General features: G+C 64.1%; 2 protein-coding genes across 6 annotated transcripts in view; one reads left to right on the top strand and one right to left on the bottom strand.

The window, feature by feature from the left end:
* NUMA1 (nuclear mitotic apparatus protein 1) overlaps positions 1-11,662 on the top strand; it is a 23,462-nt gene extending 11,800 nt beyond the window's left edge. The window contains exons 14-25 of the mRNA XM_082043292.1: positions 404-3,583; positions 4,185-4,226; positions 5,009-5,269; positions 5,371-5,589; positions 6,559-6,716; positions 6,800-7,016; positions 7,800-8,082; positions 8,164-8,300; positions 8,859-9,029; positions 9,802-9,903; positions 9,977-10,147; positions 11,486-11,662. Coding sequence (XP_081899418.1) covers positions 404-3,583; positions 4,185-4,226; positions 5,009-5,269; positions 5,371-5,589; positions 6,559-6,716; positions 6,800-7,016; positions 7,800-8,082; positions 8,164-8,300; positions 8,859-9,029; positions 9,802-9,903; positions 9,977-10,147; positions 11,486-11,521 — 4,977 coding nt within the window. The 3' untranslated portion in view covers positions 11,522-11,662. The remainder of the gene's footprint in view (positions 1-403; positions 3,584-4,184; positions 4,227-5,008; positions 5,270-5,370; positions 5,590-6,558; positions 6,717-6,799; positions 7,017-7,799; positions 8,083-8,163; positions 8,301-8,858; positions 9,030-9,801; positions 9,904-9,976; positions 10,148-11,485) is intronic.
* On the bottom strand, positions 8,478-18,039 carry XNDC1N (XRCC1 N-terminal domain containing 1, N-terminal like). 5 transcript variants are annotated; one of them, XM_082043293.1, is made up of 11 exons: positions 17,901-18,039; positions 16,254-16,355; positions 15,916-16,054; positions 15,667-15,822; positions 14,818-14,981; positions 14,576-14,652; positions 14,273-14,475; positions 13,794-13,878; positions 12,972-13,102; positions 12,411-12,606; positions 8,714-8,870 (listed from the first exon to the last, which is right to left on the bottom strand). In XM_082043293.1, exons 2-11 carry the CDS (start codon positions 16,296-16,298, stop codon positions 8,849-8,851), a joined length of 1,218 nt encoding a protein of 405 aa, XP_081899419.1. In that variant the 5' UTR covers positions 16,299-16,355; positions 17,901-18,039; the 3' UTR covers positions 8,714-8,848. The 5 variants fall into 5 exon arrangements, with proteins under 5 accessions (XP_081899423.1, XP_081899419.1, XP_081899421.1 ...); XM_082043295.1 differs by having other exon boundaries at positions 17,884-18,037; XM_082043296.1 differs by having other exon boundaries at positions 16,254-16,340; positions 17,901-18,037.
* Positions 18,040-18,044: the final 5 nt, after the last annotated feature.

Below are 18,044 nucleotides of genomic sequence, written 5' to 3'. Positions count from 1 at the left end.
TTTCCTGCTCCAACGAGGGGATTGGACTGGATGATCTTTGAGGTCCCTTCCAATCCCTGACATTCTGGGATTCTTTCTGTACTTAAAATGGGCCGATAAGGAAGATGGGGACAGACTTTTCAGGGCCTGTTGTGATAGGACAAGGGGTGATGGCTTAAACTAAAGGAGGGAGATTCAGGCTGGACATGAGGGAGAAATTGTTGCCCTGAGGGTGGTGAGAGCCTGGCCCAGGTTGGCCAGAGAGGTGGTGGCTGAACCATCCCTGAGACATCCCAGGCCAGGCTGGATGGGGCTCTGAGCAACCTGAGCTGGTGAAGATGTCCCTGCTCATGGCAGGGAGGACACTGGGGGAGCTTTAAGGTCCCTTCAACACAAATTATTCTGTGATTCTTCTCTCTGGCAGCTGGAGGAGCTGAAGCAGGAGGTGTCCGGCCTCACTGCAAAAGGGGCTGAGCTCCAGGCCACTGTCCTGCAGCTGGAGGAGGAGAAGCAGCAGCGAGAGGCAGCCCTGCAATCCGAACGCGGCCGCTTCGAGGAAGAGAAGCAGCAGCTGGGCAACCTCGTCGCCAACCTCCAGAGCTCCCTCTCCGAGAGCCAGCGGGCCCAGGAGAAGCTGCAGCAGGACCTGCGGGCGCGGGAGGCCGAGGCGGCGGCCAGGCACGCGGCGGAGGCCGAGCGGCTGGCCGCCCTCGACGCCCAGCACGAGAAGACGCTGCGGGAGAGAGATTCAGCCCTGCAGCAGCTCCAGCAGCTCGGGGAGGCCAACGCGGCCCTGAGCAGCCAGCTGCAGGCCGTGGCGCAGGCCCGCGACGCCGGCCAGGCCGCCTGGGCGGAGGAGAAGGCCGAGCTGAGCCACAAGGTGAGCGAGCTGGAGGGCAGGATCCTGGAGCTGGGGGCCCAGCAGCAGCAGCAGGGAGCGGCGGAGGAGCTGCGAGCGCGGCTGCGGGAGCTGGAGGGCAGGCTGCGCGACAGCCAGCAGAGGCTGGCCGACAGGGAGAAGCTGGCGCGGGAGAACACGCGCCTGCAAGAGCGACTGCTCTTCCTGGAGGAATCCCTGCGGAATACCGAGGGGATCCTGGAGGATGAGAAGAGGCGAGCGGCCGAAAGCCTGGAGAGCAGCCTGGCCAGGATCGCCGAGCTGGAGGCGGAGAGGCAGCAGCGGGAGCGGGGCGAGGAGCCGGCCGAGCGCCGGGCGCTGGAGGAGAGCGGGGAGAAAGCGACCGGAGCCTCCGCCGCCGCCCGAGGGGAGGACGGCGAACGTGGGCGGCTGGAGGAGGAGATGCGGGCGCTGAGCCGGGAGCACGGCCGGGTCTGCCAGCAGCTGCGAGCCGAACAGGAGAAGGCGGTGGCGCTGGAGACGCGGGCAGAACGCCTGGCCGTGGAGCACCTGGAGAAGCTGGCCGCTCTCCAGGCCGACCTGTCCAGCGCCCGGGCGCGGGCGAAGGAGAAGGAGGGCGAGGAGCAGAAGCTGAGGGCCGAGGTGTCCTCGCTGCGGGAGAAGGTGGCCATCACCGAGCAGGCCGCAGCCCAGCGCGTGGCCGGGCTGGAGGCCGATGCCCGGCGAGCTGCCGAGGCGCTGGAGGGGCTCTCCCAGCAGCTCTCCCAGGAAAAGCTCAAATCCAAGGAGCTGGAAGCCGCCGCGGAACGGCTGCGGAACGCGGAGGCCGAGCTCTCCCGGGCGGCCGCCACCGGCCGGCAGCGGGAGCTGGAGGTGGAGGTGGAGATGAAGAAGTTGTCCGGGGAGGTGACGCTGCTGGGCGCCCGGCTGGAGGAGACGCTGCGGGAGCACCAGCAGGACCTGGCGCGCTGGGAGGAGGAAGCCGAGCGCTTGCGGCAGGAGGTGGAGCGGGCCAAGGCGGATTGTGCCGCCGAGCGAGCCCGCAAGGCGGAGCTGGAGGTGAAGCTACAAAACTCCCTCAATGAGCAGAGGGTGGAGCGGTCGGCGCACCGGGAGGAGCTGGAACGGTCCCGGGAGCTGCTGGAGGAGAAGGACGGGGAGATGGAGGAGCTGCGGCGGAAAAACGTCTCACAGGGCGAGGAGCTGAGGGACCTGCAGAAGACGGTCAGCAAGCTGAAAGGAGAGCTCGCCGCGGCCAAGGTGGACAACGAGCCGCGGGAAAGGGACGGCGTCCAAGCCACCTGCTCAAAGGATGCGTCCGTCAAAAGCTCGGAGAAGAAAACCCATCCCAGGGAGCAGGAACCCGGCTCGAACCGGGACCTTCCCCCCGAGAAGCTGAAGGAGATGCAGGCGCTGCGGTTGCGAGTGGAGGGGCTGGAGCAGAAGTGCAGGGAGCAGCAGGAGGCCATGGCCGCCCGCGAGCGAGCGGCGGCCGAGGCGGCGCTGGTGGAGCGAGCGGAGCTGGAGGGCTCAAGGAGGGACGTGGCCCAGCAGAAGGAGAAGGTGGTGGAGCTGCAGAAGCTTCTGGAAGCCTCGAGGTCGACGCAGGCTCTGCACGACGCCACCGTGGACGCCCTGCGGAAGGAGCTGCAGGAGAAGGGCAGGGAGCTGAGCCAGAGCAAAAGCGCTGCGGCCGCCACCGAGAAGGAGCTGGCGTCCCTCCGCTCCGCCGCGCAGGAGAAGGGCCGCTCCGAGGAGAACTGGAAGGAGCAAGTGTCCCAGTGCGTCCAGGAGCTGGAGAGGAAGAACAGCCTGATCGGCAGCCTGGAGCACGAGGTTTCCATCCTGCACCGGCAGGTGACGGAGAAGGAAGGGGAGAGCAAGGAGCTGAAGCGCCTGATCCTGGCCGAGTCGGAGAAGAGCAAGAAGCTGGAGGAGAGGCTGCGGGTGCTGCAGACGGAGATGGCCACCGCCGCCTCCCGCGCGGCCGAGAGGTGCTCGCTGATGAAGGTGGAGGTGCAGCGGTGCCAGGAGGAGATGGAGAAGCAGCGCTTGGCCATCGAGGCTCTGAAAAGGGACCGGCATTGCCAGAGCCAGCGGGAGGACGAGCTGCGCCAGGAGGCGAAGATCTGCCAGGACAAGTGTCTGCAGAAGGAGCAGCTCCTGGCCGCGCTGCAGCAGGAGCTCGGCGCTGCCCAGGCGCTCGCTGCTGAGCTGCCGGCGCTCAAGCTGCTTTACCAGCAGCTGCAAGCCGAGCGCGCCTCCCTGGAGAGCCAGCACCGGCAGGACCTGGAGCAGCGGGGGAAAACCCTGGCCGCCCTGCAAGCGGAGCTGGCGCGAGCCAAGCTGGAGGCGGCCGAGCTGCCGGCGCTGCGGGAGCGATCGGCCGAGCAGGAGCAGGCGGTGCAGCGGCTGCAGGCGGAGGCGGCGGAGCAGGCGGCGCGGCTGGCGGGGCTGCAGCAAGCCAACGCGCGGCTGGCGGAGGAGAACCGGGGGCTCGGCGAGAGCCGCAGCCGCGGGCAGCAGCGCTTGGAAGCGGAGCTGGGCCAGGCCAGGGAGAGACACGCGCGGGAGATGGAGCGGCTGCGGGCGGCGTCGGAGGAGCTGGTGGCCGGCAGCCGGCAAGAGGCCGAGGAGGCGGCGCGGAAGCTGGAGGCGATGAGGAGCGAGCAGGAGAGCAGCAAAGCGGCGGCGCTGGAGGAGAGGAAGAAGCTGCTGGAGGAGAGGCAGAGGCTGACGGCGCAGGTGGGGGCTCCAGTGACCTCCCTGGTGGGTGGGGGGTTCTCCAGGAAAAGGGGATTCCTTAGAATCACAAAATCATTGCGGTTGAAAAGCCCCTCAAGATTGAGTCCAACTGTTCTCCACTCCTGTCCCTGCCCCATGTCCTGAGAACCTCATGTCCGTCTGTCCAACCCTCCAGGGATGGTGACTCCAGCACTGCCCTGGGCAGCCTGTTCCAATGCCCCACAGCCCTTTGGGGAAGAAATTGTTCCCCACATCCAACCTCAACCTCCCCTGGCGCAACTTGAGGCCGTTTCCTCTGCTCCTGGCGCTTGTTCCTGGGGAGCAGAGCCCGACCCCCCCTGGCTCCAAGCTCCTTTCAGGCAGTTCAGAGCTCAGAAGGTCTCCCCTCAGCTCCTGTTCTCCAGCTGAACCCCCCAGGTCCCTCAGCCGCTCCATCACACTTGTGCTCCAGCCCCTCACCAGCTCCGTTCCCTTTTAGTCTCCTCCACACCCCTGAATCCTCATCCTCCTGCTCAGCCCGGGAATGGGGGTCTGGGACACACTCCCCAAACAGCCTTTCCCAGACCATCCACATGTTCACTTCTGTGTTTTGTGTTGGCAGGTGGAGCAGCTGGAGGTATTTCAGAAAGAGCAAACCAAGCAGGTAACTCATGCAACGTGCTGGCTGCTTCATCAGTGACAGCGCGCAGCCCCGTGTGCTGCCCCGTGCCACCAGAGCCACTATTGTCTCCTGAACCGTTTGCATTGGGGACCGAGTTGCAGGGCGTGTGGCTCTGGGTCTCTGGGCTTGAACCTTTGACCTGGGAAGTGGGAACTGGGGCCCAAACCTGCCAGCTTGTAGAATCATAGAATGTCCTGAGCTGGAAGTACCCCGTGAGGATCATCAAGGGGGGACGTGCTCCTCCATGGGACGGTTGTAGATGGGAGTCTTGTACCCAGAGCTGGTTCAACAGCGGCTGAACATGAGCCAGCGTGTGCCCAGGTGGCCAAGAGGCCACCAGCATCCTGGCTGGTACCAGCACTGGTGTGGCCAGCGGGACCAGGGCAGCGACCGTCCCTGTGCTGGGATATGGGGAGGCCAAACCGCCAATCCTGGGGGCAGTTTTGGGCTCCTCACACCAAGAAAGGCCTTGAGGTGCTGGAGCGAGTGGAGAAAAGGGAACGGAGCTGGTGAGGGGCTGGAGAAGGAGGTTGAGGTTGGATCTGGGGAACAGTTTCTTGCCCAAAGGGCTGTGGGGCATTGGAACAGGCTGCCCAGGGCAGTGCTGGAGTCACCAGCCCTGGAGGGCTGGACAGACGGACATGAGGTTCTCAGGACATGGGGCAGGGACAGGGGTGGGTTATGGTTGGACTCAATGAGCTTGAGGGGCTTTTCCAACCAAAACGCTTGTCTGATTTTGTGGTGACGCAGCCGTGTCCTTCCAGGTGGAGGAGCTGAATAAAAAGCTGACCCAGCACGAGAAAGCCACGCGCAGCCAGCAGCAGCGAGTTAAGGTAAATAGGGACCAAAAACCGGGAGGGCTGAGCCCTTGGTGGCTTCCAGGGGGCGTGTGTGTGACCTTGAGCCGGTCCCTTTCCTGCCCGCAGGAGCTGCAGGCAGAAGCCACCCGGCAGCAGGACAAGGTGACGGAGCTGCAGGCGCAGCTCGCCCAGAAGGAGCAAGCGGCCGAGCACTACAAAGGCCAGGTATGGTGGGGGCTGGCATGTCCCCAGTGTCCCCGACGTCCCCATCCTTCCAGGCAGCGTGTCACAGGGAAGCCTGATGGGTTTTCTCTCTGCCATCCCAGATGGAAAAGGCAAAAACTCACTATGACGCAAAGAAGCAGCAGAACCAGGACCTGGCGGAGAAGCTGAAGGCCATGGAGCAGCTGCAGAAGGAGAACGCGGAGCTGCGGAGCGAGTCGGAGAGGTTGGCCAAGGAGCTGGAGCGGAGCGTCCTGCAGGCCAAGGAGTCGGAGCTGAGCTGCAGGAACCTCAGCAGCCAGGTCCGCAGCCTGGAGGCTCAGGTGGGTGTGACGGAGCTTCAGCCTCTTCCTCCTCCTCCTCCTCCTCATCACCACTGGCTTGCTGAGAGGATCACAGAATCACAGGATGGTTGGGGAGATCATCCTGTCCAACCTCTGGAGATCATCCGGTCCAACCCACCTGCTAACGCAGGGTCACCAGAGTAGATCACACAGGGTCACCACAGCAGATCACACAGGATCCCAGGGGGTTTGAATGTCTCACAGAAGGAGACTCCACACCCGCTCTGGGCAGCCTGGGCCAGGCTCTGGCACCTCCCAGCACACAAGGTTCTGCTCATGTTCAGATGGAGCCTCCTGTGTTTCAGTCTGTGCCCGTTGCCCCTCACCCTGGCGTTGGGCACCACTGAACAGAGTCTGGTCCATCCTCTGACACCCACCCTGACATATTGATCCATTGATCACATCCCTCTCAGCTTCTCTTCTCCAGCTCAACAGCCCCAGCTCTCTCAGTGTCTCCTCATCACAAAGATGCTCCAGACCCCTCAGCATCTTTGTGTCCCTCCCTGGACTCTCTCCAGTGACTCCTTGTCCTACCTGAAAGGAGCTTGGAGCCAGGGGGGTCGGGCTCTGCTCCCCAGGAACAAGCGCCAGGAGCAGAGGAAACGGCCTCAAGTTGCATCAGGGGAGGTTGAGGTTGGATGTGGGGAACAATTTCTTCCCCAAAGGGCTGTGGGGCATTGGAACAGGCTGCCCAGGGCAGTGCTGGAGTCACCATCCCTGGAGGGCTGGACAGACGGACATGAGGTTCTCAGGACATGGGGCAGGGACAGGGGTGGGGAACAGTTGGACTTGATGATCTTGAGGGGCTTTTCCAACCAAAGTGATTCTGTGATTCTTAAACTGGGGAGCCCAGAGCTGGCCCCAGTTCTGCAGATGGGGTCTCACCAGGGCAGAGGGGCAGGACAACCTGCTGGCCACGCTCTCCCATCCTCCCCGCTTCCCATCCAGGTCGAATTTGCCAATCGGCAGCTTCGGGATCTTGGCAAGTTCCAGGTGACGCCGGACACGCTGAAGGGCCAGGAGACTTTCGGCCAGAACCCCGCGGACCTCAGCGCCGACAGCCTGGACCTCAGCATGGACGACGCGCAGCCGCTCAACTCCACCAGGTACCGTCCCCGCGCGGCTCGGCAGAGCCCGTCCTGCTGCCGGCGCCGCAGAACCCCGGCGTCAGCGCCGCCCGTCTCTGCAGGAAGGCCGGTCGGTCGCGGTTGGAGACGTCGGTGGCGTCGCAGCAGCTGCCGCGCAAGGTGGAGTCCCTGGAGAGCCTCTACTTCACCCCCATCCCCAGCCGGACGCGGTCGCGGCTGGAGAGCAGCGCCGGCTCCCTGGGCGACGTCTCGCTCGACTCCGGCTGCAAAACCCGCTCGGCGCGGCGCCGCACCACCATCAACATCACCATGACCAAAGTGAGCGCCCGGCCGTGGGGCAGGGAGGGATCCGTGGGGCACAAGGTCCTGCACGTGGGTCGGGGTAACCACCGGGATTAACCCAGCTGGATGGAGGGGTGGGGAGCAGCGCTGAGGAGAAGGACTTGGGGGTGCTGGGGGGTGAAAGATGGGACATGAGCTGCCATGTGCGCTCACAGCCCAGAAACCACCCGTGGCCTGGGCTGCATCCCCAGCAGCGTGAGCAGCAGGTTTGGGGGATCCTGCCCCTCTGCCCCGCTCTGTGAGACCCCCCTGCAGTGCTGGTCCAGCTCTGGGTCCTCAGCACAGGACACACATGGAGCTGCTGGAGAGGGGCCAGAGCAGCCCCAGGAATGACCCGAGGCTGGAACAGCTCTGCTGGGGGACAGGCTGAGAGAGTTGGGGTGTTCAGCTGGAGAACAGAAGCTCCAGGGAGACCTTAGTGCGGACTTAAAAGGGGCTGAGAAGAAAGATGGGGACAGACTTTTGAGCAGGACCTGTTGTGACAGGACAAGGGGTGATGGTTTAAACTAAAGGAGGGAGATTGAGGCTGGATATAAGGAATTGTTGCCCTGAGGGTGGTGAGAGCCTGGCCCAGGTTGGCCAGAGAGGTGGTGGCTGAACCATCCCTGGAGACATCCCAGGCCAGGCTGGACGGGGCTCTGAGCACCCTGAGCTGGTGCAGATGTCCCTGCTCATGGCAGGGGGGGCACTGGGGGAGCTGGGAACATCCCTTCCAACCCAAACCAGCTGTGATTGACCATCTCTGGATTCCCCCCCCAGAAACAAGCCAAGACCGAGGAACCCTCCAGCGCCGACATCTCCTTCCGCAGCCTCCTGGCGCCTCCGCCCCCCAACGCCGACCCCGGCAGGAGCCGCCTGCGCTCGGCCGCCTCCACCCGCTCCCTCGCCAGCTTCTCCTCCCAGGAGTCCCTGGTCAAGCTGGAAACCTCCTCCCCCCAGGACCCCCCCAGCAATTCGGCGCTGCTGGGGCTCCCCGGCTACCGGCCGGTCACCCGCAGCTCCCTGCGGCGCTTGCAGGGGGGCGGCAGCAGCTCCAGCCTCGGTGCGTGGGGGCAGCCGGGGGGGCGGGTCTGGGGGTTAATTCCACCCCCAGGACACCCCCTGAACTCTCCTTTGGGTTTAGGCCGGAGCAGCTTCTACCTGGGGACGTGCCAGGACGAGCCGGAGCAGCTGGACGACTGGAACCGCATCGCGGAGCTGCAGCAGCGGAACCGCGCCTGCCCCCCCCACCTCAAAACCTGCTACCCCCTGGAGAGCCGGGTAAGGCTTCCGAATGAAACACCCCAAACGGAGCTTCAAATCGATCCTGCTCAAAGCATCTCGGTGGTTTTGCTGAGCAAAGCGACAGGGGTTGGTTGTCCTCCCAGGAGAAGCCACCGATTCTGTTGTGTTCTCGTGGGAAGTGAAGGCTTGTGGGGAAACATTGATTCAAAAATTAGGCTTAATTTCTGTATTATAAAAATAGAGCGATCGTGCAGGTGTGTAAAATGATGTTTTCTGGCAGATAATAGTAGGAGATGTGCCAGGGGGGGTCAGTGGGACATGAGGAAAAGGTTCTTCCCCCAGAGGTGCTGGACTCTGAACAGGCTCCCCGGGGAGGTGTCACGGCCCCCAGTGTTCAACAAGAGACTGGACACCGTCCCCAGACACACGGGGTGACCTGCGGGGTGTCCTGTGCGGGGACAGACGTTGGACCCGATGATCCTGTGGGTGCTTCAAGCTCAGGCCACTCTTGTGATTCCCCAGCTCCCAGCGTTGGGGTTCGGGGTTCATCGGCGCATGGGAGCGTCGGTGCCAACTCCTCTGTGTCACCCCCAGCCCTCCAACATCCTGGGGACCATCACGGACGAGGAGATGAAGACGGGGGACCCCGAGGAGACGCTGCGCCGCGCCAGCATGCAGCCCGGCCCCGTCGGCGCCGGCATCACCACCCGCCAGCAGCGCAAACGCCTCTCGGACGAGTCCCATCAGGGCCCCGACACCCCCGAGGTGAGTCTGGGGACACTGGTGGGGACACATACAGATGTTCTCTAGGTGTTGAGGTGGCTGCTGGGGGCCTTGGGGACAGAGCTGGCAGGAGGGGCACCCAAACCTCCCCATGGCACCCAAACATGTCACCTGCCCCCAAACCCCCCCAGGACACCCAAACCTGTCACCTGTCTCCCCTGGACACCTCAGGGCACCCAAACTTGTCATCCAAACCCCCCTAGGGCACCTAAATGTGTCACCTGCTTACTCTCCCCTCCATGGCCCATGACCCCTCCCAGAGCACCCAAACCCAGCACCCACAACCCCCCAGACTCCCCCTTGGCACCCAAACCCCCCAGGGCACCCACACATGTCACCTGCCCCTCCCTGCCCCACCCCCCACCCCAGGGCACCCAAACCTGTCACTGCCCCCCACCCCACAGCCCCCAAGCTCCCCCAGGGCACCCAAACCTTGTACCTGAGCCCCCTATGGGGTGGGAGGGACATGAGGGGATGCACATTGTCACCCCAGTGCCCTGACCCCCTGCCCTGGGATCTTGGGGAGAATGGGGGGGACACGCCCCTGTTGTCACGGGGAGGTGGCCTTGTCCCAGCAGCACTGTGGGGGGGGTCCCAGCATGGGAACCCTTCCCCCCCCAGGGCTTTGGGAGGGGGTTGGTGACACTCACCGCTGTCCCCTCTGCTCTGTCTCCCTGCAGCCCCTCCATGTCCCCAGCCCCCCCCGGGGGGTGACCGCAGGGCTCACTGTCCCCTTTTGTCCCCTCTTTTCCAGTCCAAGAAGCCAACCAGCTGCTTCCCGCGGCCGCAGACCCCGCGCGAGCGGCGCAGCTCCCAGCTCGTCCGCAGGAGCCAAGTGCAGCCCCCGGCCAAGCAGGTGCGGATGTGGGAAAAACTGGGGGGGTCGGGACCCCCCCGTCCTGCCCCCCCAGCTCACGCTGTCCCTGCAGGTCGACAAGCGCCAGTCGCTGGCGTTCAGCATCCTCAACACCCCCAAGAAGCTGGGGAACAGCCTCCTGCGCCGGGCGGCCGGGCGGAAAAGCACCCCCAAGGGCACCCCCCGCGGCGGCGGCGCCCGCCGCTCCCCCCGCATCGCCAGCGCCAAGTCCCCCAAGGGCAAGGTAGGGACGCTGCCGCCCCCCCGCGGCCCCCAGAGCCCTCCTAGGGCACCCAAACCTCTCACCTGCACCCCTAAACCCCCCCAGCGCACCCAAAGCTCTCACCTGCACCCCACACCCCCATATTGCTACAGGGCACCAAAACCTGTCACCCCCCCACCCTCCATGGCACCCAAACGTGTCACCTGCACCCCTAAACCCCCCCAGGGCACCCAAACCTCTCACCCCCCCCACCTTCCATGGCACCCAAACCTCCCCATGGCACCCAAACGTGTCACCTGCACCCCTAAACCCCCCCAGGGCACCCAAAGCTCTCACCTGCACCCCACACCCCCATATTGCTACAGGGCACCCAAACCTGTCACCCCCCCACCCTCCATGGCACCCAAACGTGTCACCTGCACCCCTAAACTCCCCCAGGGCACCCAAACCTGTCACCCCCCCGACCCTCCATGGCACCCAAACCTCCCCATGGCACCCAAACGTGTCACCTGCACCCCTAAACCCCCCCAGGGCACCCAAACCTGTCACCTGTACCCCACACCCCCATATTGCTACAGGGCACCCAAACCTATCACCCCCGCATCCTCCGTGGCACCCAAACCTCTCCATGGCACCCAAACGTGTCACCTGCACCCCTAAACCCCCCCCAGCGCACCCAAACCTCTCACCTGCACCCCACACCCCGATATTGCTACAGGGCACCCAAACCTGTCACCCCCCCACCCTCCATGGCACCCAAACCTCCCCATGGCACCCAAACATGTCACCTGCCCCCAAACCCCCCCAGGGCACCCAAACCTGTCACCTGTCTCCCCTGGACACCCCCAGGGCACCCAAACTTGTCATCCAAACCCCCCTAGGGCACCTAAATGTGTCACCTGCTTACTCTCCCCTCCATGGCCCATGAACCCCCCCAGAGCACCCAAACCCAGCACCCACCACCCCCAGACTCCCCCTTGGCACCCAAACCCCCCAGGGCACCCACACATGTCACCTGCCCCTTCCCCCCCCTCAAGACACCCCCAGGGCACCCAAACCTGTCACTGCCCCCCACCCCACAGCCCCCAAGCTCCCCCCAGGGCACCCAAACCTGGTACCTGAGCCCCCTATGGGGTGGGAGGGACATGAGGGGATGCACATTGTCACCCCAGTGCCCTGACCCCCTGCCCTGGGATCTTGGGGAGAATGGGGGGGACATGCCCCTGTTGTCACGGGGGGGTGGCCTTGTCCCAGCAGCACTGTGGGGGGGTCCCAGCATGGGAACCGTTCCCCCGCCAGGGCTTTGGGAGGGGGTTGGTGACACTCACCGCTGTCCCCTCTCTGCTCTGTCCCTTCCAGCCCAGTCGCCGATCAGTCAAGGACACAAAAGTCTGAGGTGGCCTCAACCTGGGGAGGGCGAAGTGTCCCCTGTCCCCAGCCTGTGCTCCTCCCTGTCCCCCCACCTCTCCCTGTCCCCCCAGGGTCCACCAGCCCTGCTTGGGGGGACACAGCCGGGGCCACCTTCCCCGTGTGACACTGCCCTGTGTCCCACTGCTGTCCCTGGGCTATGGGGGCACCTCCAGCATCTGCACCTGGGGTGGGGGGTCCCGATCCTGCAGCCCCCCAGGATGGGGACATGGGGGATGGAGCATCCTGGAAGCCCCTGGGGACAGCGTGGGGGGGACGGTGACATTTTTAAAGTGTTTCTACTTGTAAATAAATTGTATTTTTCTCCTGCTCTGGGGGTCCTGGCTCAATCCTGCACCCAGGGGACACACTGTGGTGACAACCAGGGACCGCAACTGGGTCCTGAGGGGAGGAAAAGTGTCACCTTCCTCTTGTCACTCCAGCTGTCCCACCGGGGACTCAGCACAGCCCTGCGCAGCCCCAGGGGACTTTTCTCTCATTTTCCTACTTTTCTCCTTTATTTGTCTTCAACGGCAACTCCCAGTGTCACAGCCCTGGGGACAGCACTGGCTCCTCTGTCCCCACATCAGCCTTGTCATGGCTTTACCAGGGCCACCGTCCCTCTGCTCCGCTCTGGTGTCACCGAAACCTGTGGTTTCAGCGTCCTGTGATGGGGGTTTGTCCCCTCAGCCCTACCCCAGCCAGTAGGACGGGGTCCCTTGTGTCCCTGTCCCCTCTGCTGTCCCCGCAGTCCTACCCAGCCAGTAGGACGGGGTCCCTTGTGTCCCTGTCCCCTCTGCTGTCCCCACAGTCCTACCCAGCCAGTAGGACGGGGTCCCTTGTGTCCCTGTCCCCTCTGCTGTCCCCACAGTCCTACCCCAGCCAGTAGGTCCCCGGTGTCCCCTCCCCGCAGGTGCTGGCATGTCGCTCCACCTCGGCTGCGGCAAAGAGCAGCTGGCAGAGGGGACAGGACACCCAGGACCCCCCTGGTGGGGACAAAGGCTGGGCCACCTCAGGCTCTTCCTCCCCGCAGCCGGCAGCGTGTGTGGGCAGCAGCTCCAGGCTGAAGCGACCTGTGGGAAGGGGAGGTGACACAGGTGTCCCCGCTTCCCCAGGGAGCGCAGGGTTTAGGCTCCCACCCTCCCCGAAGGTTCGCGTGGCAGCCGGTGACGTGCTGTGACATCCCTGCTTGGCACAGGAGCAATGGCCCAGCTCCGAGGCCACCGCTGCTTCTCCTCCAAAAAATCTGGGGTTCAACACGTGCGGCGGGAGCCACCGCTGTCCCTGTCTGTCACTGTCCCCTTGTCCCTCCCAGCCACAGCAGAGAGCAGCGTTGAGCTGACGGATGGACAGACAGACACCCCATGCTGTGCCCAAGTACCGTGTCCTGCCCACCCCTGTGTCTGCAGCCAGTTGGCACCCGGGGCTGAGCACCCACCTGAGCAGAGGGGGCAGATGCCCGTGTCCCCGCGACCGCTGTCCCCTCCCCTGTCACCCGGCCCGGCCCGTCTCTCTCGGGGGCTGCAGGTTCTGGCTTTTCCTCCTGATGTGGAACCGGCGAGCGGAGACCTGGAGAGGAGGATTTGAGCTTGGGGCTGTGTCCTGTGTCCCACCCGAGGAGCGAAGGAGCAGCCCCACGGGCAGGAAGGACTTGGAGCAATCCCAGAATCATTTGGGTTGGAAAAGCCACTCCAGGCCATCGAGTCCAACCATTAACCACCCCGACCCTGCCCCATGTCCTGAGAACCTCCTGTCCGTCTGTCCAGCCCTCCAGGGATGGTGACTCCAGCACTGCCCTGGGCAGTCTGTTCCAATGCCCCACAGCCCTTTGGGCAAGAAATTGTTCCCCACATCCAACCTCAACCTCCCCTGGCACAACTTGAGGCCGTTTCCTCTGCTCCTGGCGCTTGTTCCTGGGGAGCAGAGCCCGACCCCCCCTGGCTCCAAGCTCCTTTCAGGCAGTTCAGAGATCAGAAGGTCTCCCCTCAGCTCCTGTTCTCCAGCTGAACCCCCCAGGTCCCTCAGCCGCTCCATCACACTTGTGCTCCAGCCCCTCACCAGCTCCGTTCCTTTCTCTCCACTCGCTCCAGCACCTCAAGGCCTTTCTTGGCATGAGGGGTGCAAAATTGCCCCCAGGATTGGTGGTTTGGCCTCCCCAGGTCCCAGCACAGGGACGGTCACTGCCCTGGGCCTGCTGGCCACCCCAGTGCTGGTACGGGCTGGGGTGGGGGCAGGAGAACGCGGGGACAGCGGGATTTACCTGCTTGCTGGTTCGCGCACTCGCTGCCTGCGCTCCGGCTGCCCGTGGGCTCTCTGGGCTGCGGGGACGTCATCCTGCACGGACCCTGGGGAACAGGGACAGGGAGCGATTCCTCCCCGCACCCGGATCTCATGATGGAAGGGGCCGGGTGACACCTGAACTGGTGTCATTTGCGGGCAGGAAAACACCCGTGTGACACAAACTGGTGACCGCTGCCTCCTGCTGCCCCAGTGTGACCAGTAAGTGGGTGACAGCAACCAGGGCAGCTGTGAGATTGACCATCACACGTCTCTCACGCCACGAGGAGGGTGACGTGTCCCAAGGACGGTCAACGGGGCCAGGATGGGGAACGGGGGTCCCTGCAGACACGGGCAGAGCCCTCAGGACAAGACCCCTCGGGCTGGTTTTGGGGTACATGTACCAACAACGTGAAGGCTCTTTGCACCACAACGTGCCCCACACCGGCTGCTCCGGCTCACCTGGCACCGCGGGGCCTCCCAGGTCCCCAGCCGGCAGCTCCCGGTGTCTCCCCGGCGCTCCTGGGCTGGTTCTGGGTCTCCGTGCCCGGCTCCGCGCCGCCGACAGCACCATCTGCGCCGGGCGGCTGAGACACACGGGGCTCCGGGCGCCTGGCTCCAGCTGCTGCAGGCGGCTCCTCAGCTGCTGCTCCTCCCCGCAGCTCCTGGGGACAGAGAGACCGTCAGTCCCTGTGCTCGGGGACAAGTGGCCCCAGGCCCGGCTGCACAGTGAGGGGACAGAAACGGACCAGCCCGGGTACGTACGAGCGCGGTTCTGGATAGAAAGTCCGACGAAAAGCAGGGCTGGAGCGCCAGGGAGCGTCCACAGGGTCAGTGTCTTCCTGTAGGACAAGTGGGGGGTCCTGGGAATGGGGAGAAGCTCCCTGTGCCCCCCACCCTGCATGCAAGCCCTGATTCTGCCCAGCTGGGGCACAAGTGGTGGTGGCAGAGGAGAAACCCTGTCACCGGGCATCCCAGCGGGTTCCCCGGTGACACAAGGCACCTACCGGGGGTGGCGGGTGCTGGGGGGGCGGTGGGGGGTGCGGGGGGTCCAGCGGCGTGCGCACCCGGATGAAGGAGAGCCCAAACCTGCCGTGCTTGCTGAAGGGTTGGCTGCCCGTGAGTCGCAGCCGGTCCCACTGCTGACCCAGCGCCGGCGCCAGGAAATCCGCTGGGGGGGGCAGAGTGGGGACCAGCGTCGTGGCGCTGCCCCCACTTGTCACCCAGAGCCACCGTCCCCCCTCCAGAAGCAGGACAAGGTGACAACCTTGGGGGGTTAAGGGCACGGGAGAGGCCAGGACAAGGGGGCACAGAATCACGGAATCATTTTGGGTGGAAAAGCCCCTACAGACCATCAAGTCCAACCATTCCCCACCCCCGGCACTGCCCCATGTCCTGAGAACCACATGTCCGTCTGTCCAACCCTCCAGGGATGGTGACTCCAGCACTGCCCTGGGCAGCCTGTTCCAATGCCCCACAGCCCTTTGGGCAAGAAATTGTTCCCACATCCAACCTCAACCTCCCCTGGCGCAACTTGAGGCCGTTTCCTCTGCTCCTGGCGCTTGTTCCTGGGGAGCAGAGCCCGACCCCCCCTGGCTCCAAGCTCCTTTCAGGCAGTTCAGAGATCAGAAGGTCTCCCCTCAGCTCCTGTTCTCCAGCTGAACCCCCCAGGTCCCTCAGCCGCTCCCATCACACTTGTGCTCCAGCCCCTCACCAGCTCCGTTCCCTTCTCTCAACTCACTCCAGCATCTCAAGGCCTTTCTTGTCCTGAGCGGAGCTGCTCCAGGACACCCGTGATCCCTGTCCCCCCATCCCCTTCCATCAGGCACCCGGGCCTCTTCCCTTCCGCTCTTTACCTTCCTTGAACATCCGGACCCCGCAGCGGTTCTGGCCCAGTTTGGACTGGGCCGGCGTCATCAGCACGACGCTGGGCAGGAGGGTGAGGAAGGGCCGGTCACACGGCCACGAGGAACGTCCCACCTCGATCTGCAGGAAGGCGCAGCCACAGTTCCCTGCGGTAAAGCAGGAGGGACAGGAGGTTTGGGGGCTGTTGACCCCTGTCCAGGGGACAGCCCCGCCAGGGGACAGGAAGGGGACGCACGTACCGATGTCCACGTAGCCGATGGGACTCACCCGCTCCAGCTGCAGCTCCACGTGCAGCCGCCCGCTGCGGTCGCGGGGGCAGCAGAGCCAGGGCCGGGGCTCGTCCTCCCGCAGCAAATTCTCCACTGGGAACTTGGGGTCCTGCGTGGGACAGCAGAGACATCATCACCCCCCATAACCACCTTCATCTTGTGCCAGCGACCCCCCAGAAATAACAAAAATTGCAGGTAATTTGTACCCATCTGCAGTAATTAGTGCCCTTCAGGCATTGCCTAATGAGGCTGTGCCTGACACTTGTGCTTTGCAAAGCCCCCCCACCCTGGAGGAAACACCCCGAGACCTGCGAGGAGAAGGACACGATGTAGCTGATTTTAACCGGGGCCATCGGGGATCCCCCGGGGATGACACTTTGCTGGGACTGAGCAGCCTGTGCGATGGATCCCTGGGGGAATAAGGGGTTGGTTGAAGCCTCTGCCCCTCCCAGCCCCACTCACCCCCCCCAGCCCCTCTGCAGCCTCCCAGCTCCATCCCACCCACCTCAGCAGTCCCAGCCAGTCACCCCAGAGCCCCCAGCCCCATCCCAGCAATTCCCCCCCCCGCGCCTGTTTTCCCACAGTAAGAGCCCCCACAACTGCCTCACAATCCAGTAAGCAGTAAAGCATTCGGGAAAGCATTTGACACAGTGTCCCACAGCATCCTCGCTGCTGAACTGAGGGAGTGGGTCTGGATGACGGGTAGTGAGGTGACTGTGAACTGGCTGAAGGGAAGAAGCCACAGAGTCGTGGTCAATGGGGCAGAGTCCAGTTGAGGCCTGGATCTAGTGCAGTGCCTCAGGGGCAGTGCTGGGGCCGGTGTTATTCAATATATTCATCAATTATTTGGCCGAGGGAATAGAGTGACTGTCAGCAAGTTTGCTGGTGACACCAAGCTGGGAGGAGTGGTGACACTGGAAGCTGTGCTGCCATCAGAGACCTGGACAGGCTGGAGAGTTGGGCGGGGAGAAATGTAATGAACTAGAACAAGGGCAAGTGTAGAGTCTTCAATCTGGGCAGGAACAACCCCAGGTTCCAGTATAAGTTGGGGAATCACCTGTTAGAGAGCAGAGTAGGGGAAAGGGACCTGGGGGTCCTGGGGACAGCAGGGTGACCATGAGCCAGCACTGGGCCCTTGTGGCCAGGAAGCCAATGGGACCTGGGGTGGGTTAGAAGGGGGTGGTCAGTAGGTCAGAGAGGTTCTCCTGCCCCTCTGCTCTGCCCTGGGGAGACCACACCTGGAATATTGTGTCCAGTTGTGGCCCCTCAGTTCCAGCAGGACAGGGAACTGCTGCAGAGAGTCCAGCGCAGCCACCAAGATGCTGGAGGGAGTGGAGCATCTCCCGTGTGAGGAAAGGCTGAGGGAGCTGGGGCTCTGGAGCTGGACAAGAGGAGACTGAGGGGGGACTCATTCCTGGGGATCAATATGGAAAGGGGGAGTGTCAGGAGGATGGAGCCAGGCTCTTCTGGTGACAACCAGTGACAGGACAAGGGGCAATGGGTTCAAACTGGAACACAGGAGGTTCCACTTGAATATGAGGAGAAACTTGTTCCTGGTGAGGGTGGCAGAGCCTGGCCCAGGCTGCCCAGGGAGGTTGTGGAGTCTCCTTCTGTGCAGACATTCCAACCCGCCTGGACACCTTCCTGTGTAACCTCATCTGGGTGTTCCTGCTCCATGGGGGGATTGACCTGGATGAGCTTTGAGGGCCCTTCACCCCCTGACACTCTGGGATTCTGTGACCCCCCCCGTGTCCCCACAACTTCCCCACCCCCCCCCCCGTCCCATCCCCGGTGCCCCCCCCCCCCCAGTCCCACTCACCCCCCGCAGCTCCCAGTCCGCCCCACAGCCGCCCCCCACAGCCCCGTTCACCCCGTTCACCGATCGCGAAGCCGCCGCCTGAATCTCCCGCCCAAACCGCGTGACCTCTGACCCCTGACCTCCGCGGGCTGCTCACCTCTCCCTCCTCGCTTCAGCGCCCCCGTTCCCGACCCCCGGCTCGGGTCCAGGCCCTCGGTTCAGGTCCCTGGTCCCTGATCCTGCTCCCGCCCCGCGTTCGAGCCCCCGGTTCGAGCCCCCGGCGCGGCGCTCCGCCGCGGTG

Source organism: Streptopelia decaocto (assembly GCF_964273445.1).
Source record: "Streptopelia decaocto genome assembly, chromosome: 1".
Taxonomy (NCBI): Eukaryota; Metazoa; Chordata; class Aves; order Columbiformes; family Columbidae; genus Streptopelia; species Streptopelia decaocto.
This window is presented reverse-complemented; position numbering and strand designations above follow the sequence as displayed.